This window comes from Catharus ustulatus, chromosome 1 (assembly GCF_009819885.2).
Source record: "Catharus ustulatus isolate bCatUst1 chromosome 1, bCatUst1.pri.v2, whole genome shotgun sequence".
In the NCBI taxonomy this organism is placed as follows: domain Eukaryota; kingdom Metazoa; phylum Chordata; class Aves; order Passeriformes; family Turdidae; genus Catharus; species Catharus ustulatus.
Genome location: NC_046221.1, coordinates 56,256,112 through 56,281,520, shown reverse-complemented (window position 1 = coordinate 56,281,520; position 25,409 = coordinate 56,256,112). Strand labels below are relative to the sequence as shown.

At 41.4% G+C, this 25,409-nt stretch overlaps 1 protein-coding gene across 2 annotated transcripts in view; it reads right to left on the bottom strand.

The window, feature by feature from the left end:
- The window catches only part of GLI3 (GLI family zinc finger 3), a 213,420-nt gene extending 189,392 nt beyond the window's left edge, over positions 1-24,028 (bottom strand). For both annotated transcript variants that reach the window (XM_033071455.1, XM_033071464.1), the window contains exons 1-2: positions 23,842-24,028; positions 8,433-8,594 (exon numbers count right to left, since the gene is read on the bottom strand). In XM_033071455.1, the coding sequence (XP_032927346.1) occupies positions 8,433-8,556 (124 nt within the window). In that variant the 5' untranslated portion in view covers positions 8,557-8,594; positions 23,842-24,028. The remainder of the gene's footprint in view (positions 1-8,432; positions 8,595-23,841) is intronic.
- Between the last annotated feature and the right edge of the window lie 1,381 nt (positions 24,029-25,409).

Genomic DNA, 25,409 nt, shown 5'->3' with positions numbered 1-25,409 from the left:
GGAAAGAGAAGAAAAAGGAGAGAAAGAAGGAGAGAAAAATGAGAGACCAGGAGGAGGGGAAAACACTGCTGGTCAGGCCCAAAAGGAACTTTTCCACACATAAAACCCTCTGTTGTTATGTATGAACCCCTGCACTGGAAAGGATGAGAAAAGCAAGCACAGGACAGGGGCACAGAGAGAGCACATGGTCTACAAACCTAACTTCAATTTCAGCAATTAATCATCCCATCTTAGGAAAAAGTGCATCAATACAAACCTCTTCTATTTAACCAAAAAAAAAATCCCCTTAGTTTGGGACATCGGTGTGCCTTTTCAAGCTATTGCATTTGTGGGACTTAAGTTTCCACTTGGCTGCATGTGGAACATGCATGAAAAGTCATACTAAATGAATGGAAAACAGCGTATTTTAAGTGGCTGGAATGTGCAAAGGATGTGCTGCTCTGTAGCAAGACTCCAGTTGACTGCAGGCACAAGATGAGCACCTGCTTTTTGATAATCTGACACTTAATGTCTTATAAGCCAAATTTTAAAATGGTCTGCACAAAACCCAGTATTTCTTGTGTACTTCTATTTCTCAAAGTGCCTCTGCACACTTGAAGTATGCATTTATCAGTAGGTCCAGATCATATTTACAAGCAAATATTTTTTCTCAATTGCCAGCCTTATAAGTAAAATAGAATCTGCAAATTAAATTGTGACCATTTGCAGTATACATAAAAGGCAAACACTTCTAATGGGAAATAAGATAACAACACACTAAAAATCCATTTTGTTCCCTTTTGGTTGGGATGTCAAAAGAATGCATCTCCCTCTTCTTCCACTCTCACCCCAAAATAATGAGATATGGCTTGGAAAGAATACAGAAATGTAGTTTTAATATGGAACCTTCTTTACATAATCACAGACTATACCCTTAGCTCACTTCTCCCACTTATTGACATATGTCTTTAGTAATAATTTCTATGTAAGCAGAAGCTGAAGTTTTGATTCCTCTGCAAAAGAAGAATAAAAAGGAAGGGCGGGGAGAAGTAAATAGAAACATACAGAGCAGGGACATAATCAAATGCAACACTGATTCCTGATTATTTCCTTTTAACTGGAGACAGATATGAAATAAAAAACATCTAGCAGAGAAAAGACGAATGCCATTTGAAAACCTGTTAAGTAATTTAATTACTTCAACTGCTTTAATTTACACAGTTCAGATCATAAAGCCAAATACTGCGCCTGCCAGAAGGGTTGCCTAGCTTTAAGTCAATTAGAAGGATTCTTAAAAATTCTTTTTTATTTATTTAAAGAAGATGATCTGCTCTGCCTAGCTCCTTCACTTACTGATTCTCTTTTTTGGGATCCTGGATCCAGAAGTTTTCTGCCTTAATTTTTAAAGTGCCCTTCCAATCTTCCCAAGCAGTCTGGCACCCATTTGTTTGTGGACACCCATTTCCAGCAGCTAGGAGGAAGATGCCATCATTAGGAGCAGTAGTGCTGCCGCCCTACTGCTCCCTACTTCAGTGGCATGGGCTGGCACAGCAGTCCAAGATTTCTAGGGGGCCATTCTCTTTCAGGGTATCTTCCCCTGAGACCAGCAGTTGATGGCAATGAGTTTTTTGGAAGGCTAACAATATCATTGAAATTTCAGCTGCCAGCAGCCCTTTTTATTCTAAAAATCAAACCTCTTGGTTGCTTCTTCCTCACCAGTGGGCTGTAATGGCTGAATTTTTTGAGTTCTGACTGACACTAGACTCCTGCAAAGGACTAGATACAGAGCATCATACCATGGTACCATACTGCAGAGATACAGGTTAAATCCTTTTATTATTATCACTTCTGTGTCAAATCCCAGGTACAATTTTAATATGGCTGCTTGGGTGTTTTAGGGTTGAGTCTTTTTTTTTTTGTTTTGTTTTTCAGGAAAAAAACCTCCCCAGTATAAAATTTCCTAAATTTAGCCTGCACCTTGAACAGGTGTCAAGCTTCTGCTGTTAACTAATGTTTTCTCCTGATTCCACCTTGTGTTATCCAGCAGGATGTTAAGTCATTACTTACTGATTACAGTGATTGCAGGGATAAGCCACTCAATCATCTCTTTCTGGAACTTGCAAAGGGATACAGGAGGATTGACATTTAATATCCCTTATGCTATTAACCACTGCAGGGAGGGGAGAGAAGGGGGGAAAAAACGAGGGAAATCTCAGCAGAATTAATGAAGCAATACTGTATTGCACTTGCAGATCACACGGTTTAGAGTGGAGTATGTGTAGGGGTGGCTCACTGAGGAACAACACTAGAAAATAGCATCAGGCAGAATGAGTTATTACAGTCTACAATAAGCCATAACTTGATGACTGAAATTTTGTTAGTAAGCATAAAGGACCATGGGTGCATTACTCCACAAGAACATGTATTTAATCAGCTACTCACATCAGATTACAATACACCAAGACATGAGTCCCCATTTAATTACAACCTCCAATACCTTCCTTTCCAATACTCCCAAGCACCAAGGCAGCCTATTCTCCCCTGGGAAAAGTACCTTCTTGTAAGTTTATCCTCTTACAACTTGGCCACAAATATTAGAACAGAAGACTACAAAAAAATCTTACAAGTTCAGGTCTTTGCCATTGTTTTTCTGGGCTACCACATGTAGCCAGTCTACCCTTAACTTTCATGCTGCTCTATACCACTTGTAGATAGGGATTATTTCCAGTATCTGCCTTGCTGAAAGAGGAATTTGTCAGAAAACATGTACACTGAAATTATCATTTCCAGCATCTAAAACTACAGGATGTTGTTTCCTCCTTGATCTGGAAATGAGAAGTGAAGAGGGCCCCTCCATCCCCTTTGATTTCAGGGGAAGAGGATGGCATCTCCTGATAACTTCGTAGAATTAGGTCTCATATAATCAATTCAGGGCTCAATTTGCAAGTCGCTAAAATAGTACAGGCAATGTTTCTTGATACCTAACAACCTCTTTTGAACCCTGACCTCTCAACAGGACCCTGAGCACATCAGTCCAACGAGGGGGCTAAGAATGGGTATTATGATTAACACCTATTTTATGGTGAGGCTTGAAAGCAGGCAGCAGGACAAGCAACCAACTTAAAGTTTAAACACGAAATGTGATTCTTATGGGGTTGCAGACTGCTGAATACTTGCTTCAATCAACCCTGGAAGCACTAGGAAGAAGGAAGAAAAAGAGACCTAGACGAAGCTGGTTCTTCTTCCGAAAGAATCAAAGTGAACGCATGAACTTCCTCTTTTATTCATCTATCAAGCTTGGTTTTAAGTTACATCATCATTAAGATAATAATTTCTGCTTTCTATCACTTTAAAGTATGTTCTCAATAACTATCTGATTCTGATAAAGGTAGTCAAGTCCACAACCTACATACGTTTATAATTAGCTTTTTTAAAGGCAGAGTAATAGGTTAATAAGAAATATCAGATTACACTGAAACAAGCTCATGGGTCAAAAACGAGACAAAACATATCAAACTGAAAATAAGTGCTTGCCTGTTAGACATTGAAGGAGTTCCTATACAATAACTGCATTGTTTTAATGCAACATTAAAAATATCAGTTTTGAGCCAAAATGTTCAAAAGAGGAAAGCACTCTAGTCACCAACAAAATTCACAAGCCAAATAGTAAATAAATCAGGTTTGAATACAGCATCACAATTTCCTAATGTTCTCCAAGCAATGCTGTGAAGTGCAGTCTTGCCTTGTACAAGCATCAGTTCAGTCCTTACAGAAATTCTCTCTACTTTTCTGAAATTAAGGCAAAAAATTAATTATCTCTATGGTACAGATTAAGTGAAAAAAAACAAATGGCATTGAGTTGAAGTCTGTGTGTTAAGTTAGTATGGGTTTTTTTAAAAAATGCCTCTAAAGAAGTAGCCTAACAATAAATCCAATTCACCTACAAAGCAGCCAGCCTGGTAAAGCATTAACGCCACTGCCTAATTGTAAGCATGCAAATACCCACATTATTAGGGCAAACAGAACTAGCCCCGTGGCTAAAGCAAGGCATTGGCTTAAGTTCACCAGACTGGAGTTCATGACTTTACTGCAATGCCCAGGAAGGCTGGCAGCTCCTGGTGCTGGAGCAGCAGTAGAGCACTGCACCAGTGCAGACAACACAGCTGCACAGGCAGGGCATGGCAGCAAGCAGATTCCTGCTGCAGCACTGCAGCACTCAGCCTGACACACGGACTTGGTGTGCTCCTGGTGTCAGCTCACCCATCAGGCTGAGAGGCACAGGGGCCTAGGAGCAGCAGGAGCAGTGGTGGAGAATAAGCCTCCACAGAGGCATTTATCACAATGCAGCAAGACAAGCCACTGGGCAGACTCCTGCAACATTTCCAGCACTCATTTGATGATTTTTTTCTAACCCTGGAATTACTTGGAATTGCAGGAGGTACTGTATTATCCACCAGAAGTCTAACAAGTCAGGTTTTGTGACCTGTAACACCAGACAAAGGCTCTCCAATGGGAGCCCAGAAGTAATGTTAATGAGTCTATCAATGCATACCATCCCTAAGAAAGCCATTCTTTGCACAGCTTGATAGAAACCTGCTTGTGCATGTAGCAACCTTCAGAACGACCTAAATCCATGCTCTGGCATGGTAAGGAACAGCGTGCTTTGTTTCCAGAAAAGTGGCGCGAATGTGCACATGAGAAGATAAGAGCTGACAACACATCATCTCATCAAGGTGGTCCAGGGCACTGGCCTCTACTCCAGTGTAACATGAGTGGCACAGCCATGACATAAACGTGATGTGTTTGTTGTTGTTGTTATTACCTTGCTGAAGCAGATCACCCTGAGGTTATCAAATCCCATCATACACAAAACTAAACTTACTTCATGCACTAGCACAAACTTTTTTAATCATACAGCCTTTTGTGAATTAACATCTCCATTAGAAGCTCTCTTTAGCAGTTTTTATCCCCCTGGATATTAGCCTAGCAGTAAATATAGCAGCCAAACAAAGGATGAAAAGGAACAACTTGTAAAGGAATGCATCGTAGTAAACTGCATGCAGTTTGTTTGAGACACACAAAATGAAACACAAGAAAAAACCCAAAAGCTTGCAAAAGTGAATTCAAAACATAGCAAGAGTGGTTCCACTGGGAATTAAAGTGCACCAAAGATTTTTCTCATTACATTTCCTTATTACATTGTAGTTATTACAAATTACGATAATTTTTCAAATTTTTTGATGATATGTATTTTAAAAGAAGTTTTAATTTGCTCCAACTCATGTTTTCTCCTGGAGCAAATTTTAATGGCTAAGTTATAAATCCTGAAATTTAGGTGTTTATAATGGAAATGCTGGCAGATCTGTATCCAACACATCACAAGCATCTCAGCAATACACAGTTTGTAGTCAGGTGAGTGCAGGAGAAATCTTTATGGCTATTAAGTGATGACAGGAACTCAGCAGAAGTGGCTAATGTGTAAACTGCGGCCCATGCCTGCTCAGGGCTTGAGACTACAGTGCAGCTGGTGCCTTCCAAAAGGCACCCTTAGTCTGAGCCTCAGAACTTCTACTGAACTGCTCAGGTTAACATGTGAGCTCCCCTTCCAGGTCACCTTTCCACTTTCTTTCCTTTGCATCTAGATTTACACCACACTCTTCAATACACAGTCTGCACAACATAGGATTTAAAAGTTTTCCACACTCAATAGCCATATTAACATAGATCCTGCTCCTGGGTGTGTCATTATTTCTGGGAGCTGTTGAAATAATGGCATTTTCTTTGTTTCTTCGTGACTGTATGCTGTGCATAAAAGCTGTAACTAGCAGCTTTCCATCTGTTTATGATCCAAGTTCTGACTTTCAGAAGACAGCAGAGCTACTGAAAAACACTAGTCTGTACATCACACCTCAGACAGGTATCAACAAAACTTTACCCTGTAAACTTTGTTAATTCATGAGTTGTCCAGAAGGACAGAAGCACTGATATTAGACATGATTATGAGGTGACATTTGTATGACACAGACAGATGTTGCTCTGCAATGACACCAGTCTTCTGAGAAGAATAGCAGGGATCATTCTGTCCTTTTGTTATTTTTAAGGGTACCTTACCTTGTTTAGCAGAGTATTGAAATGCAAATCACATCATTTAACATTACCACAGCCCTTTACAAAAAAAAAAAGGCACTGAATCGACAAAAGTTGCATGTTTTGTAGGAGTGGTGTCTTATAGCAATTGATGATGTTCCTGTAGTAAAACTCATTCCAGCATTAAAGAACAAAAGATGCAAATGCGATGCAAGCTCCAGCTTTTATGCAAATTGTCCCTGTAACCAAAATTCATTATCATGACAATCACATTTGCAAGAAGCATAACTTTTAAAACACTGCAAGAATAAAACTTACATTTACGTTCCTGAAGTTTTAGTACTAGTATTTGTTTTGGTACATGCTCCATGAAGTCTCTAGACTAAGAGGAAACTTTTCATATCAAAGAAGGACTCAAATGTTTTATCCCTTTGAAGCCCAGCTCTGCATCTCTGGAAAGCCCTTGTGTCTCTGTTATGCGTGAAGGTAGATTAGAAACCCAAACCTTGGAGATCCTAGTGACTTCCTTAAATACAAAGACTAACAAGGCCTACACTTACCCACTGAAAACAAAGTTAACTGTCATTGTCTTAAGAAAAAGAAGCCTTGGGCCCCAGGCCGTGTACTACATTAGCATCTCCTTCCATTAGTAGGAGATAATTCCAGTGACACAAGTTTGTAGTCATTCATTAGACTTTAAGTCTTTCCAGATCTTGGGAGTTTGATGACCCTGCCATGCAGTAATACTCCCCATAGGTGCAGCATTAAAGAAAGAAAATTACTTTACCATAGGGTAGATCAGTGTCAGAATTAGGCAAAAACATCTTCAAGGCTTTCATTTTAGCCCTCTAAATCTGAATGTTTACCAGTAACATTCAAGCTAACCCAAACAGTCAAGAGATGAATGTTTGAGTACAAACCCCTGACACATCAAAGAATATGCATATGTGTTTAACTGTGCATCTGTTTGAGAAGTTGGACGAATGTGGAAAATCCTATTATCGATTGAAAAAAAAATACAATGGGGACCTCTTCAGCTAATGTGAACCACTGTAATTCTATTGACAGCAACAGATCTCTGCTGACTTACACCAGCTGAGGATCTAATTTCAAATGCCTTAGAAAACTGATGCAACATTTTCCATAGTGGTTCAAGGGTTTTTATACTCTCATGGGGATCAATTCCATCTAGTAGGTCAGCAGGTGTTGAGTTTGCTTTGAATCTGAAGTCCAGTCACACAGAAGGATACTGGATGGACATGTCCCATCTAATTTTTACTGACCCATGGAGATTCCCCTCTAGTATGGCCATAGGATTCATGTATTTTCTCCTGCAGTTTAGTGGGACATAACCTGTTTCTTCGAGAAAGCAGAAAACTTTATTCAGGATATCAAAGTGAGAACCTGTCCTGGACCACAAGCACAGATAAGTGAGCATGATGGAAGCAGAAAATGTGAACAGAAAATGTTTTTCCAGAAATACACCAGGACCACAAAATATACAGAAAGGCATTTTCTGTTTTTAGCCACTACTAGACTGATTTGTAAAAAAACGGCAGATAATCAGCAACTATCCAAAATCCATAGGTCTAAACTCTGCCCACACCATTCTAAGCAATTTTCTTTCCTAATGCAACAGGAGTTTTGCACTAGTAGTAACCAATACGCTCAGCCCTCTTACAACAAACAATGAAAAAGTCTAGGGCTGGGATTAGCTCACACTCTTCTGAGAGGCAGGGAATATGTAAAACTGTCTACTGAGATATAATCTCTGGAGAGAATTAAGCAAACTACTCCAGTTTTGCAAATCTGCAAGCTGTACATTCACAACTTTGAAATGAATCCACCAGAGGATACACACTTAGCTTGATGCTTTGTTCCGGGCATTAAGAAACTTTGGGAAGGTGGAACCCCCCCTTTGTAAGAAGGAAGTTTATTTGTAAAAGAAAAGAAAAAGAACCCTTTGCCATTAATTTTGACAGACCTACTTCTGTCTCTATAGTAATAACTAATTACCTAACTGGTGTAAGAGATTTCAATGGCCAAATGCAAAGCACTTGCAGGCCCTGCCAGGCTAATCAAGACAATTTCCAAAATGCCAAAACCAGGAACTTCCTATAATAAATAACTTAGCACGTTTACATCTCAAATTAGAACATCTGGAAGAAGGAGGCTCTGCCTGACGCTAAAACAGGCCTTATTGTATCCTACCACCTTCCACCACCACCACCCCTCCTCCACTCGTTTTCTTTAGCCTTTCTGTAGAACAAACACTGATCCAGGTGCAAATGCTCAATTCACAAGGAATGCAGTGAACATAAAATTACTGTAGGTTTGGCTGCTAGTAAATCCCTGCTGTTACTCACCATTGGAAGTTGTGCTGGAGGCAACAGCTTTCTCACTGACATCTGTTCGACTGGAGCATTTCACGATGGAATTCTCCACTTTTTTCTTCTCAGTTGTGGTAGAGCTATGGGACTGCGCCTCCATGATGACTTCTCATTACTTCAGCTCTCCTTGCCTAATACCTGAATGAAACAAGAGAGTCACTCTAAAGACTGTTTGAAAGCTTAGCCCAAATCTTTTCACTCCTCTCACCTGAAGAAGAGCCTGGAGCACAACTGAATTAGCAGTTCACAGCTCTGTAAGCTCATCAAATCACGTTTGCATGCATGAATTCCTGAGGAACTTAAAGAAATAGTAACACCAAAACCAGGCATGTTTGCCTTTAAAGAGAATCAGCATCACAAACCATTATGCTGTTTGATAGGTAGGTCTACTTTTTTCAGTTCTGTGGGGTATAATGGATCCAAGGGAAAAAAGGCCACTATTTTTCTCTTATGCCTAGAGCACTTTGGAACAAGGCAAAAAAAAAAAGTCAAGACACACCTTCATGTTGACTCTAGAAGCCAAATATTTAAATTTCAACATTCATGGTGTTGGAATACACTGCAGCAGGAATTATCCTGTCTATCTCTACACCTTGTTACTCATGTAAACATCTCTCACTTTGTTCAGAAATCTAACTCAAACAAAATTATATTGGCGAAACACCCCGAAAACCACAGGGAAAGACAAATATTATTGCTGGTGGCAGATAATGAGATCACTTTCCTTTGCATGAAAATGCTGGAAACAGAAGGATCTGTAGAGGTGTCTATCTGGTTATTTTGCCTTTCCTGGACATTCTAACTGTCATCTCCAATGATACATTCATTTTATGCCCCACAAATAATTTCTCACTATTCTCAAATATTTTACATTCCTGATGGAAACACGAGAAGCCCAAAAACTTCTAAAAGGGTATTGCTGCTGGTGCAGCAGGGCAGGCACAAGACTACAGGGATCTTAGGCTATGAGGGACACAAAGGTTAAGCACTGGTCTGCAGCTTAACTTGAGGTGCAAGTAAGCTTTACACACATCAATATTCCGCACACAACATGCTTAGAACCAAAATCTTGGTACTTTTGTAATTTGAACATGAATCTATGCAACAACAACAAAGTTTTCTGTTCTAGCAACACTGCTTGGTAGTCAAATGGGTCTAAAATGGAAGGAAGTCATACTCTTCTGGGACTGCATTTAAATAAAATTTTAAAAAGTCTTCAAAAAGCCACCAAGTATAATGAAGTGTAATTATATTAGCAACTAGTTTCTCAAATTCTGACATTCTGACAGTCAAAAAAAGAAGAAGCAACACCAAACAAACAAACAAACGGCTACAAAGCCAATTCATCACAAACACAGCTCTCTAGTAAACTTTCCCCTTCCCACCTTCCTAGTAGGAGTTCTTCTTAATAGTACAATAAAACACTCCAAAGCCTCATTGTTATACAGTAGGGATCAAAGTAGAGCCCAATCACTAAATGAATCATTATTTAGCTAGCAGCAGAGCCAAGGAACTGGGCTAGATATCAGAGACTCTCTGCCACTGACCTACTGTCTAAGTTTTGGCAAGGCATTTTTCTTCCCTTGAGTTTCTTGCTTGCTAAAAACAGGAATAACAAAGCTCTGCCTGCCACAGAAGAGGAGTTTAAAGGCTACTCTCAAGATCTATCTGTGCAAGTGCTACAAATATTATTGTGATCTGTGAAACAATTTCCTACCAGAAGGCTAAGAATGTCAGGCGTCTTCAAATACAGTGCAGTAATTTCACGATTATAAGCCGCACCATTTTGACTAAAATTTTGGTCCAAACCCAAAATGTGGCTTATAATCAGGTGCGGCTTATATACGGACAAAGAACAAAAAGTTGCTGTTTTAGTTTGGAGGACAGGTGTCTGCTGAGAAAGGCAGAAACTTCTCTTTGAAATGGAGAATGTAAACCTCCTTCCTCCAAATTATTATAATTTTGAAATCAAGGGGCTTTCAGGAAAAAAGATGGGAATTAGGAATAACAGTTCTTTACTAGGGAAATTAAAATAGAAATACAGTACTACAAAGAAACAAACTCCAAACCCTGACAAAGTCAGAGTACAACCTGACACCCCGTCAGGCAGGGTGTTGGTAGTAGTCCCATTAAATGGTGGTTGCATCCTCCTGCAGTGACAGATGTGGTTCAGTTGAAGCAGTGGTTCTATAGAAGGTGCAGTTTCCCTCCAGAGGACCAGTGGTGATGTGGAGAAATCCAGTTTTCCTCTGGAGTCCAGTGGAGAAAGGGGCTACCTTAGTGTCCCAAAACCTCTGTTTTTATCTTGGTAAGAAATGTTGGGCTCTTCCCCCTGGCTGGGGCAACTTCCAATGGGATGCAGTAATTTTATCAGTCACACAGTGGGACTCAATGGGCCATTAGCAGAAAATAACTCGCTGGAGGAAGGATGGGTTGTGAAAAGATAAAGAACAATGCCCTGCCTGGTTTCAATGGATGGTCAATTAACAGAATATCTGCTGTTGAGATAAGGATCACTGCCCCCACCCTCAACAGATGGTGATAGAATAGATACCTTTAATCACACTCTGTATTGTAACGTGGAGCTTATAATCAGGTGTGGCTTATGTATGGACAAAGAAGGAAAAGTTGCCAACAGCCAGAACTGAGGCTTATACTCAGTGCGGCTTATAATCGTGAAATTGCTGTATCTAACAATACTCTACTTGCAACAGCCCTGATTTTTACCCAGCAATGAACAAGTCTCATTGAGGACAGATCTCACATGAGCTTTGTAAACAGCATCTTTCCAAATTTCCCATATGTCTTCTCCCTCTTTCCCTTTGCACACCTCATGCAAGGGCATCCCCAGTTTAGTCAGTTAACTCGAATATCTTGCTTTTCAGTCTCTTGCATTAGTAGAGAGGGGGAAGGCTGGAACTGCTGCCAAGCTGTTCACCCCACACTGAGAGGAATGTGTTTGTTTTCTCTATCAGTCCTGGCCACATAAACACCAAAACCTGCCTCTACCCAGCCTCCAACCACTGCATGAGTGAGTCCTTCAATGTATCCTCCTATTTTCTGACTAACCACCCTTGAGTTATTTAACATTCTCTCAAATTAATGATTTCCTGTCCATCTCTGAAGGAACTAAAAAAGCCATACATCCTAAGTTGTGGTTATTTTTCTTCCATTGCCTTCTAAGGGCCACAACTGCTATTGAGGCAGCATCTTCATTTACATCAAAGAGTACAACTCTGAAAACTTGTAAGATGAAGCTGTAGAACTCGTCCCCCTTTTTGTTTGGTCCTAGGTTCACAAGCATGTTGATTTTGACTTAAAGTCACATAAGGAAGCAATTTTACTCCCTATTCAACTAGAAAGGACATAGTCTGCCTCCACAAGGTCAGTGGAGTGGCATGACACATTTGGGAAGACATCACAAAAATGTTAACAGGTATCTAAAGTGGTTCCACTGGCTCCTGCCACACAGATACCTATGCAGGTATGTGCAAGGAGCCTTCACTTATCTCCACCTCCTCACTTACCTCCAACTCCTTCCCCTCCCCATCACGACAGGACCTCCATAACAAACTGTTCCTACACTTCTCAGAAAAGGAAAGTAATGCAGGTACTTTAAGGAGTTAATGCCTTAATCTCATAAAAAGCATTTTTGGGTCATCTGCAATTCAAAAGCAACATATGGCTGGTAAGACTGACATCCATTCTCTTGGCTACTTTATTTCTTTCCCCAACAGCCTGTCAATGAGATTTCTGTGGTGTTCTGGGGTCATTTTCTTTACTGGAAGAAAGAATAGCAGGCATAATTCCATATTCTTCATCACTCTCTTTCACTTCTCTTTTATATGCTACCTGGTGTGGACCACAGTACAGAAGCCTAAATCTATTTGGACAGAAAATTGCAGAACTAGCCAAGACGTAAAATAAACATCTGCTCTTGGTACCTGCTCTGCTCTTGGTACCTGCTCTGGTTCATGTCCACACAGTATACATCCAGAAGGCTGCTTTAATTCATCTCAGCATGAAAGAGGGAACACCACTAGAGAAAACTTTCTTACTCAGCTCTACACCCTTCACCATAAGCCAATAGCCCCAGCTCTGCAGGCTTTTCCTCCTGTGCCTTCCTTCCTCTGCTCCCAACCCACACACACGTGGCACGGACACTGGCAAGAATTCGTGCAGGTCCAGCAAGCCCCCAGTGGTGCATCAACAGTGACATGCACAGTTGGGAAGGTAATGAAGGGCAGAAGAGGTGGCAAGACTAATAATTAGAGGGGTGTGGTCTGCTATGTTTTGCCAAGCATGCCCCTCAGGGAAGCAGTCATCAGGAGATTAATAGGGTGCCCCAAAAATCTCTTTTTTTTTTTTTTTCCGAAGACTACCTTAAGACTAAGTTGAGCACACAAGCCCAACACACATCTTCTAGAATCATTCTCCTTAAATTCGGCTGATTTTTATTTTCTCTCAGAAATTGTACTGAAATATGGGAGCTGCAAATAAAGTCCAAGGTTATGTAAAGATTTCTTTCCACTGGTTGTTAACCCCTACCAAAAAGCATTCTAGAAATCAGTCAACCTGACATAATCCCCAGATTAAAATATAAAGTGGCATATATTAGGGTCTATGTGTCTCTCTCCAGCATGTGGGTCAGTGACTTTCCTTTTCCTGCCTCCAGGCCTGAGACAATCTGTATGTATTTGCAGCAGGGAGTCCCACTTTCAAAAAACCTGAAAGCTAGTTTCATTGGCTATCCAGCATCTCCAAGTGCATATGAATGGGAAGGAAATGCTATAACAGTATACAGGCAAAAGCTTGAACTTCCATAGGTAAATAGAGGGATAAACATTCCTTCCTGAAAGCAAACATTCATGGCTTTTTCCCATTCAACCATGCTTGAAGCTTTTGTAATTTCCCTGAAGCCTGAACCCACTGCGCAATTAATTCCAGATCCCCATTTTAAACCTAATCTCTCTCAAAACAGTAACCTGCCTGCAGGTGTGTCTCTTCTTTTAATATAAAAATGTAAACCTTCCCCAATTGTATATTATATTGGAGGAATTTTAGGAACAAGCTACTGGAACAAACTAGTTAAATGAGGAAAACTGTCTCTTTTAAAAGGAGTGTCAACAAATCACAGTATGTTGGAAATTTATTTCAAACAAAAAAATTCTTTCAAGTAACTTCATATTATGTAATTTCCATTTCTTATGTATGTTGGTTATAAAATTGTGCCTTACAGTAGTAAAAATAATCATATTGATATATTGGGGAGGAAAAAACCCACATCTTTTTGTTCATTTACTCACAGTCCAAACTAACCAAAACCAGTCCTGTACTTAGAAGAACAAGAAACTTGATCCTTTCTGAATATACATTTGAATTTTCCAAGAAATCTTCACTCATTATCACTTCTCTTTTAAATAATTTTATTTACATTGCACACATTAGTTTTAAAGACTGGACCATGCAAATATTTATTGCTAGGAACAGTCTCACTGACTTCAACAAATCTGCTTGCTTTGGTCAAAGAGCTGAAGTGTAAGCATTTTAAATTCTCAATTTGGCATGTTAAGACTGCTTCATGTTTCTTGTGAATTTAAATGTTCTGCCTTGCTTTGGTTTATTTTTATTTTTTGAGGAGTATCTTTTAACATCTTGAATCAAAAAAATAAAAAAGAAACAAGTAAAACCTTTCCCTGTTTTACTTGATGCTGCTATAGTTGTATTCAATTCATTAACAAGTGGTTTGCATCCACTGAGAAGAGCTGTCTGAAATAGCAGTGTCACAGCATTCATCATCATTACATCAGCAGTAGGGAAGTTCATACTGATTGCTATCAGCAACCAGAGTGCCCCAATCAGCGTGCAAGCAAACACAGCATGTTTAATTTTACAGAAATGACTCTGGGTAGTTAGGGTGTTCATAGGTACTACTTTGATCCACACTACTGGAAGCAGTCTTTGGGGATACAATGCATCTTGAACAGCACAACTGTATGAAAGTGAAAAACACAAGGGGAGGCATGAAGAACAATCAGGAAATTACAGTCTCTCTCAACCATAAAGGACCCTTTATCAATTTTATCAACATGGGTTACACTGTTCCTTGGGATTATTTAAGGATAAAAAAATGCATCTTGTTCAGCTACATTCAAATGCAAAATTTATATGAGACAATTTTAAGCTATTACATGGGAGCTATTTCATACTGATTTATACAGGCTTGATTCAGGTACATTTAACTTCCAAAACCCACCTAGATTTCAGCCACTGCTTTCGATCAAACCTGCTGGCAAAGCTGCACTTACAAAGTTACCCCTGACAGAACCTAATGAAAAATGTTCAAGCGCTCAGACATTTCAAGAAATATCTCCCAAATGTAATAATAACCTCTTGGTATATCTCACCATTTTTGTCATAGCTACAGGAACTAACCTGTATATTTTTAGAATAGTTTTATCCTTTCCCAACTCTTTGTAAGCTAAATCAGAATTCTGCAACTCTCATTAACTACTCCAAAGTAACTTTATTTGGGTTCCTCCCTGTTGAGACAACTACTCACAGTAAGACTAAGATCAACATAAACAGTACAAAGAATCTTATATCCGCTTTACGTAAAACCACAATAAACAGTAAGTTAGGGGTGGGGGGCAAGGTATCTTATATTTCACAATACCTATCTCCATTTCAATTACATGCATGATCTATAAATGCACTAGTTGCTATCTGTATATGTCTGTCTGAGAGAAAGCGAGAGAGAAAGGGAGAAAGGGAGAAAGAGAAAGAGAGAAAGAGAGAAAGAGAGAAAGGGAGAAAGGGAGAAAGAGAGAAAGAGAGAAAGAGAGAAAGAGAGAGAGAGAAAGAGAGAAAGAGAGAAAGAGAAAGAGAGAAAAAGAGAGAAAGGCTTGAGAGAATCAAATAGGTGGATTTGTAGCTTGAAAATGAAAAATAACCCAAGTTAAGAGACACAACATGTATTAATACAATCTTTCCAAACTCATTACTATCTGCTATCTTTTCCATGTCACTTTCCTTTGATTTCTTTCCCCCCATAAAGAAAGAAAAACAACTGGACCTAAAGCCTGGTTAATGATGATCTGATCTGTTCCTGATAGGTTAAATAGCTTGTGGCAACAATAACAGAGGATCACAAACACAAAGGCAATCAGCAAGGCAAACCAGTGCTATTAGCATCCTCATGATTAAGATCCTAAGTGAGAAAATATTCTGTGGCATACATTGAGCTACTGATTTGATTGTAATATTTGCTCGACTCCAGGGGAATTACATATGTGCTTATGTATTTCTCCGACAGATAAACTCATCTACCTAAAAGTTCTGAAAATATTTTAAACATACAAATAGAATAGTTCAATAAGTGCACTTTCTACTGAGGCAGCACCTCAGTTGCTTTAAATACACATCAGCCACACAGTCTTACAAGTAGATTATATCACTTTTGTTTACGGATTTAAAAAGCTGATAAGTATAACCCAAATTAAATGTTTTTACTACTACTTCAACAGATTAAACTCTGTATCTAAATAAAACAGATCTCTGACAGGAAAGAGATGATTTATTTTCATACTCAGTAAACAGAACTTAATGGATAACAACACTGAAGGATTCAGGTCGAACCGTCCGTCTCCAGTCTATCCCTCACAGAAGCTGCTGTTTGGGAACATGCAAGACAAAGCTGAGGGAGACAGAGTTCAGACTTAGTGATTTTACAATTCAGGTATGATATATCCTCTGAGGTAAAATTTTATAATCAATTCACTGTCTGAGAGTCCTTACAATAAAGAGATGAACTTTAAAATTAAGAGAAACAAACAACCAAGCCCACAACAAAAACAAAACAAATCAGGTAATTAACTCTGCATTTAACCATTTGTTATTTTAATTTTAATTGTCTTGGGTTTCCTTACTCCTTTTTTGACTCTCTGACAAACTCTCTATCTAAATACAACAGAAATAATAAAGTTTATTTCTTAAAAAACAGAAAGTGCTACATATCTTTCAAGTCTCCAAATACTTTAATGTATTTGGGGAGGGGGGTTTGTCTAAAACTAGTAATGCACTTACCCTGGAGAAATCAGAACTCCTTCCAATTAAACTGCCTAATATTGCTCAGAAATTCAGAATAAGCTGTTACTGCTTGTTTTGCAATCCTACTTGTGCTTCAAATTCTGCAGCACGAAAAACTCTAATGATTATGTCAAAGTAAGATTAGCTGTAAAAGAATTAGCACAGGGGGGTAGGAAAAAAATCTCCTGTGGACTGTATCATTTGTAGTAATAGGTTACAATGAGGGGTGACACTTCAAACTTTCCTACCAAGTCTACACTCTGTTTTCGCCCCTATCTTTCTTCAGGAATTCAGCAGCTAAACGAAATCCAAAACAAACTTAAGTAACAGTGCAGCGACTTCCTTTGGCAACGCATTTGTTTTTTGAAACCTGGATTTTGGTTCATTCATTTGCTCAAGATCTGAAAGGCCGGGAATATTCTGAGAGAACAGTGAGGGGGACAACAGTAAGGCTTGCTGTGTGAATAACACACTCTGACTTCCTCTACTGATACTGTTTGTAGGATACTTATGGTGACAATACAGGCTGATTTTTTTCTTTGCTTTCTTGTCTTGGTAAAGCAAATTATAAACATCTGTAATTGATGTGCTTTGCACCACTTACTTAGGCAAGTAAGAAGTCACTACAACTTGGACAGAAAAATGCAGAAATACTCTAATTTCAAGTACTGGAGCTCAACATTCCAGTGAAATGACCACTTTCTTCACACATTTTATCTCATCAATCCCAACAGATGAAAGATTCCTTAGAAACAAAACTAGATCTATGTATCAATGTCAATCTATACAGGAACTGAGCTCAAGGAAGAATGTATTTAATGTACATCTATTGCAAAGATGTGACTTCTGTTCCCAACTTATGATATGCAAATGAAGGAAGAAAAGACTGTATTCTATATTTTACTATTAGCATTTTAAAACAAGATCAAAGGAATCAAGTAGAATGTTTTTGAAAGTGCCATGTTTTGATCACAGTCCCATTCCTGGAAGCCTGTTTATCTCCTCAGCATCCTCTCAGGTTAAGGGATGCCTTCAACCAGAATTTCACGTTCTAACCCAACACAGATGTTTTAACACGTCAAAGAGCTAGGAAATCTCCATATATCCAGGAAGAACTTCAAGTGTGAAAGGTACTTTATAAAACTTTATCTTTAGCTCTTACAGTTTACTTTAAGTTTTACACCTATCTCATACCAGCAGGAAAACTGCATCGTGATTCCTTCGTGTTTTTGTAACTTGACAAAACACAACAGCACAACTCTGAACTGCTGCATTACAAATGCACAATCCACTTCCACTATCCTTGTTAAAATAGCAATCACAGCATTATACAGCTGTATTATTTTCCTAGAAAAAACATCCACAGTGAATTGGAGAGCCAAGCAAAACCCCACCAAACTACGTTCTGATAGTTAAGAATCAGTAGTGCTAGGATTTCATTTTAATATATACGGTTCAGAACAGCGTACTGAACTGACATTAACTTGATCTGTGTTTCTAACTCTTCAGTTTCAGGTATTCATAGATCTTATCTAATGAAGGCTTCATTCTCTGGGCAGCTGGATGGTGTATTCTTTACATGCAGTTGATTTTCTTGACGTTAACAGATTTTTATGCAGAGAAAACAGAGTCTCATACAAAGCAGCAAACACTACTGTGGGAGGTTCAGCTCTAAACCACCGGGTTTGTTGGATACATTACCCTGAACTAAACATCAGATATCAAAAAACACAGCAACATTTTGAGCATCAATAAAAATAAAGAAAGAATAATTTTTTTAAAAGGCCTAATCATCTTGATAATCAGTGTAAAAAATAATTTGACATTTGAGGGGCAACTTCAGCTAAGAAAATTATTCAATCAGATCTCCTTGTAGTGGATCCTGATATTATCAGTTCTGACACCCAGCAACTATTTAGAGACAAACACATTCTACCCCCATTACTTTGTCCCTTGTTGTAATCTAAATAACCTTGCAGGGGTTTTTAACATCAGTGTATTGTCTCGTTTCTTATTTTGTTCTTAAAGAGAGAGAAACCAACTCCTCAGATCAGCAGCCAATTTAATACACTTTCAAGGTAAGGCAGGTACAATTTACATGTGCAGAGTATACCACAACAAAACCACAGTATGATGCCAGCACAATCTTTAAGAAAGTTTTCCTCTAAATCACTGCAGAAAGCAGCCTTAAAAGAAAGCAGGGATTAGACTGAGCTGGAAGGTAGGGAGGGGACTTACCTCAAAACCAGCCAAGCGGAAATCAGAGCAGTAATTCTACCAGTCGGCAGAGAACACTTTTAGAGCTATAATGGTGCGAAGAAGTGCTGGGTAGCATTGCCTGAAGGTAGCACTAATACACTGCTGACTAATGACTGGGCCATTCGGACAATGAATTTGGGGGTTGAAAACTAACAGAAACCATGCAGTACCTTGACAAATGGGCTTTCAAAATTTCATTCACTGAATAACCTTTAAGCGCAAAATTGGCTCAAGTTCTCTCGGGAATAATATGACACATGTTGTTGGAAAATAAGTATTTTCCTTTTTAATTAAAACTATTACACCGAATACATAAACATGATTACAGTGAACAAAATATAAGAGTTAACTATTTAGCACCTAGAAGAATCCAGACTCTAAATGTGAGGGACCAGAAGGGTCAACAAATCTCAGGGTTAACCACCTGATTCACTGAAATTCATTCTTGGCAGAATATATTTTCCCTTCTTGGAGGAAAAGGAGAACAAGAACTTCAAAGGTATGTTTAATGAGCTGCTACAAACACAATTGGTTAAAAGAGGCTCAGAAATTATGTACTAAAAGCTGCATTGTGCTTAGAATTACAACAGAAAAAGTCTTGTTTTAAAGAGCCTGGTCAAAGTCAAGCCCTATAAAACAAATCAAGCCTCGTATAAACTTTGTCACCTAGTGTACTGACAAACACATTAAAACAACAGAATCCCTCTTTAAAGGAGCTCCCTATTTTTGGTGCAACTCGGCTTCTAATTTGAAAATAGCAATTTTGGCTCTTTTTACAGACAGAATGAAATACCTAAAGTGTCCCTAAATTAACAAGTACCACTTGCCATAGACAGCATCGCCCTTAGCAGCTCCTAAAAACTTCAGAAAATGATCTTAAAACAGGAAGCTTAGTGAGCTCATAAAACTGTTGTTGGAGCCAGGAACACATAGCATATTTAATCTGCAAACTGTGAGAGTCTACAATGATTTCAGCAAGATCTGAGGCATGCCCTCAAGGTTTGCTGGGATCTGGGATTAGGGAGTTGATAAGAACCCTCCACTGCCCATGGACATGTTTTTCTTCTGCAGTTAAACACAAATGCATAGAGACGTTTGACTGCTGCTTGGCGTTACTGCTCAAGTTATATAAAAGCTTTGCAGCTCCTTTTGCTGTCAATATATCAAAGTTTAAAAAAAATCATCAAAGTGTGAAATTTCATTTAAAGTCTGCCAGTCTACAGCTCTATTTCACAGACCTATCAAATAAAAGTAAAGATGAAAAATGCACTGAAAGAACTTGAAAAGTTTGCAGCAGCACCCATGCCCTATTTTTGTTTATTCTGTCTCATTTTATTTGATTTTAAAGTATAACAAATCAATTCCCTTATAAAAATGACAAAGTCTAAAGGGAGGATGTCTATAAAACCTGTGGTTAAAAGACAACTTGAAATCATTATTACAGTTGAACCTTTTGTTGAATAAAGTCACCTCTGTAGCCATTTTAGCATTTTAATTGCCTAACTGCAAGTTGGCAGAAAATACCTTGAATCTTCCAAAACAACCAGAATTACTACAGAATATGAGTTCCAGAAAAACTAAAGCTTTCTTCAAAGTATTCTTTAGCTAGGGATTTACAACAATTGCATAAAGAAGAAAAGCCTGACTTTTAAGGTAATCTACTATAGTCTAAAAGCATTAACATTCCATTAATAAGGTTTTCCTGAGGATTTCATGACTCGTTGATTCACTTTTCCTTCAAGTCTGCTTTTTCTTAGTACATTTCTCTCTCCATATAGTTGAACACATGCAATACACTGATCATTAAAATGCCTCCTTCCATAAATCCAAATAAACCCTGCTTTAATTGCCTTCAAATTCCTTATTTATCAGGCAAAGAAAACTAACTTTTCACTAACGCTCTGCAACATAAAAGTATGCCATTCCTGCTTCTAATATGCAGGATAAAAGTCAAATACACTCTAGGAGTGCAGGTAATTCAATAGTTTTCCCCAAAACGAGCCAGGAAGTGTAACTGAAACTTTCATGGGTCAATATCAGTGCATACATTTATCTTGTTAAAAATTCAAGTAATCTGCAAGATGAAAAAAATTACAATGATGTCTCCAAACTTGAGTATTTTGGTTTTTCCAACACTACTCAGGAAAAAAAAAATCATTTGTAATCACTGATATTTTAATTTCTTAGCTACAAACTGGTTTTGTGTTTGAAAATGTGCAATCTTTCACAACTGATGATTACGTGTAGCAGTAAAATATTTTCTTGGCCACTGCACATCTTCTCAAGCCAAAAATGTTACTCCACTTACATAGGAAAATGCAGGTGGTGTCTTTGTTTTGCAGTCCTTCTTACAGAAAAGCTTTGGGAAACAGCATGTCCTGCTGAAAACCATATGCTATTATCAGAATGCAAGAATGCATTCATTTGGGCACCTTAAGCCATAGTTTTGCTTCCACTGCTGCTTAAAAGAATACACATACACTGAGAGAGTCGTTTTCTTGCTCATTCTTCCTCCTCATTCAAAATCACATAATCCTGCTTTTAAAGAAATAATCCCTTGTCCTTAAAATAGCCTTCTCTCATAGTTACTATTATTTATGCTTTTAGAATTGGGCTATACACAAAACTGAAAGTATTTACATACTAGCTAGTTATACCCAAACCTTCATTATATAAACAAACTCTCAAGAGGCTGCCTACAGTTTACATTGCTAAACTCATTCACTATTACTTTTAATATATCTTTCCACGTCTGAAATAGAGTGGTGTGCACATGACAATTTTTACATTTTAAGGTTACTTTACTTTTAAAACACTGTATTCGTCTTCCTTCAAAATAATCATGACATATATAATTAAGAAACTGTCAGATCATTATCAATTTTTAATAAAGGACCTAAATGAAATAATTATAGGAATCAATCAGTGAGGCACCTTTGCAAATTACAATGCAATTGCACAAATATTCAAACTACTTAAGGCCAGTTCTGGCACATTTCAATCCATAATCTCGTTGAACACCACACCAAAAACAATTTTGGAAGACTGAGAAATATAAAGATTTCTCACTATTCCAGTGACTTAAACGATTTCAAAACAGATACCTATACCACAAAGAGACAGAGAGGCAGCCGTGCCCTCCTAAAAATGTTTGTTGGATTAATTAACCACATATCTCAAGGCCTCTGGAAAATTTCGCTTCCAAGTTTTTCTGTAGCACGCACGCAAAAGAAACAAAGTCTTCACGCTGAAGCTTAAAAAATCATGTTTATTGAGCCTTGGAAATGAAGCGGGAAGGAGCAGGGGCGCGACGAAGAGGAGCATTTTGCAGTGGGTTGCTACTTAATGCTCCTTTAGTGAAGTAGCCTCTAAAACGTGAGACTCTGTATCAAACAGACAGCTATCCGTACCTCCGACTAAAAGGCTGTTTGAGATCCGTACAGTCCATCATTTCAAACTGAAGTGGCAGCTGGAAAATGTGGAACAGCTGGCAAGGAGCTGGGAGAAAATGTTTTACATAAATATATCTACATACAAACTGGCAGAAGGCCACGGATACCGTACCCGCAGGACCGGATAAAAACTACGCACCAGAGGGTTAAAAACAAAACTGGGGAGTGAGATGTGGGGAGCGGGGGGCGTGTGTTTGCTTTGCTTTTACCTTTTCTCTTCACGTGGTGCGCGGGCTAGGGAGCGGGCGCTAGCAGCTGCGGGCCCGTCCGAAGGCGCGGGAATTGTGCCAGCACCCCACCGACTTCACGGGACAATCGGAGCGGCGGCTGCTCCCACCCTCCCAAGTTGGGCGGCGCACGGCCGGGCCGCGGTGCCGGCCCGGGGCGGCTCCGAGGCTCTCCCGAGGGGCAGCGGCCCCGCTGCTCCCGCCCGCCGGCCCGGGCCCGTCCCGCCGCCCGCTCCCCCTGACCCCGCGCAGGGCGGCGCGGAGTGGGCCCTTCTTCGCTCCCCTCTGACCGGGACCCGACCGTCCCCTTCCTTGCAGTGAGCAGCCGGCAGGGAACGACCCCGGGGCGCCCTCCGCCCCGCCAGATGTGACAGCGGATTCTCCCCCGCTCCTCTCGCCTTTCCCCCTGCGAAGTTTGAGCCGGCCTCCCGCCGCACGTGAAAACCCCCGGCAGTCGGTCAGGGAGTAGGGGCGAGGAGAAAGAACGGGGTGGAAATAAAACAGCAGCTGTCGCCCGCATATCGGCAGCTCTGCGGCGGGACGAGCCCGGCCTGGAGCGGGGACTAGCCCCGCACTCCGCGCCCTCGGCTCCCGCGCTCCGTGACAGCCATTTTGGGGGTTAGACACCTCGGGCCCCCTGCCCCCCTCCTCCGAGTTAGGGAAGCGGGAAGGGGGCCGGGAGCAGGGCCGGAGCGCTGAGAGACGAGAAAAGTGACCCGGAGTAGAGCCGGGGAAACAAAGAACTTCTCGCCCAAGTGGGTACGTACCTGCCGCCGCTGCCGCCGAGCCCCCGCGCTGCCCATGGGCGAGGGCCGGGGCCGCCGGCTCGTCCCCGCGCCGCTCCCCCGCCGCGGCTAGCGGGGCCGGCCTCCGCCGCGTTCAGCGGGCATCCCGCGGGCAGGGCACGGGACGGGACACAGGCAGGACGGGGGCGGCAGAGGAGGGCCGGCGGGTGTTGGTGGTGGTTGTTTTATCCCTGCCCGCCTCCCGCGGGGAGCAGCCCGCGCCTCTGCCTCCGTGTAGGGGTGTGTGTGCGCGGGTCCGACATCAGTTTCAGTGATCTTGTAATCTGATCCCTTCTGACTCACTCGCACTGACTGACATTTCTGATTTGGTTCAACAAAAAGAGCGGGGGGGAGGAGAAAAAGAAGGAAAAGAAGAGAGGGAGCAAAAGAGGGGGGAAAAAAAAGTATCCCCAAATCCACCGCCTGGTCCCGAACAGTTTTGGTAGGGAAGGGGAGACCCCCCCGTCCCGTCCCGTGCCGCCCGTGCCCTCCAGCCCCACCGCCGCCCCGCATTGTTTTGGCTCGGCGAAGCCACCGAAGGAGGGGAACAAACACATCGCGCCGAGGTACTCACGTGTCGGAAAAGTTGTCCCTCTCGCTTTTCTCCGTCTCGCGCGCTCCTCTCCGCCGCCTCCTTCAAATTTTACAGATGTTGCAGGGCTGCTCGTCGTCGCCGCCCCCTCCTCCCAGCGCTGCCCTCTGGATCAGATCAGGGGAAAGGCTCTTTAGGGATAACTCCCGATTCAAACACCCTCCGCTAAACTTTCCCCCTTCCCTCCCCTTCCTCTGAGCGGCGGAGGGAGCTCCGCTCCCCTTCCCCCCTTCCCTCCGCCCGCTCGGGATGCGGCGGGGCTGGCGCTGCCCGGGGCGCGGGGCCGCTTGCCTGGGGGAGCGGCGCAGGGCTGCGCCCCGGGGTGCGGGTCGGGCCGCGGCCTTCCGGGCTGCGAGCTCTCGGCATGACACCCCCGCTCCCCCCTTCCTCCTCCTCCTCCTCCCCCGCCATCCCCCGGCCCGGGCCGTCCCGCCCCGGCGGCGGCCCAAGGGCGGCGACACCCCGCCCACAGCCGGGAGGCAGCGCGGGGCGACCACGGCCCCCCCCCGGAGCGGCCCCTCCGCCTCGGGTCTGCTCCCTCCGTCTCCCTGCTCTCCCCCTCCATCCTTCAGCTCAGCCTGCATCTGCAGCCCTGCTTCCCGCGCACCGGTGCCTCGGACACCCCTTTCTCCCGCCCGCCAGAAATTCAGGGCTTCTTGGGGGAAAACGTGCCCTCTGGGTTGGTTTTCTCTGAGTGCTGCGGCTCCTGGGCTCCCGTTTGCTCTGGCGACGCAGGCTGACTTGACTGGAGGACTTCAAGGAAAGTTTCACCTAAGCCGTGTAACACCCCAAAATAGTTTTCTTTTCGAAAAAATACAAGTGCTTGGGTGAGGGGAAGGGTGGCGGTGATGCCTGTGCCTGCTCCTCCTTTCCCAGCCCACTTGCTAGCCTCCCCAGCACCCTGCCAGGCTCCTCTGGCCTTCACCCTACAAAACAAGGCTCTCCGTTGCCTCTCTCTTTGGCCCTCGTCTCCGTTCTTCCCCCGGGCTCCGTGCAAGCAGTTTTCCCACAGCAGCATGCTGCGGTTCAGAAATAGCAGGAACTAGGATGCCATTTGTTACAATATCTCCATCCTTCGGGAAATGATGTGTCCTGACGAGACACCTTGCCTTTTTCTAGTTCTGCGGATTGCTCCCCTGATATTAAAAAAGTCTGAGAAACCGTAAATGAACATTACCACAACCATTTTCCATCAAGTCACAAGGTGGGACTGCTCTCATGAAAAGTATGTGTATATATATTTTTTTTTTGTTTGTTTTTTTGTAAGTTGCCATCAGTATGTCAGAATACTTCATAGGCACTTTTGTTCATAACCTGGCTCAAAACAGAGGCAAATAAAGATTTGTTACTGATACATACAATTCAGCAAGGAACCTGAGCTCAGGCTCATTTGGGAAGTCCCCAAAAATTATGGTTCTTGAAAAAAAAGGTATGTTTGCTGGTGGAAATGAAAGACTGGGTTTTAATGCTGTGCATTTCATTAAGCTTCCCTTAGTCTCACCATTGAAAATGTTAATTTTATTATGAAACAAAGCTGCAGGTATCTGTGG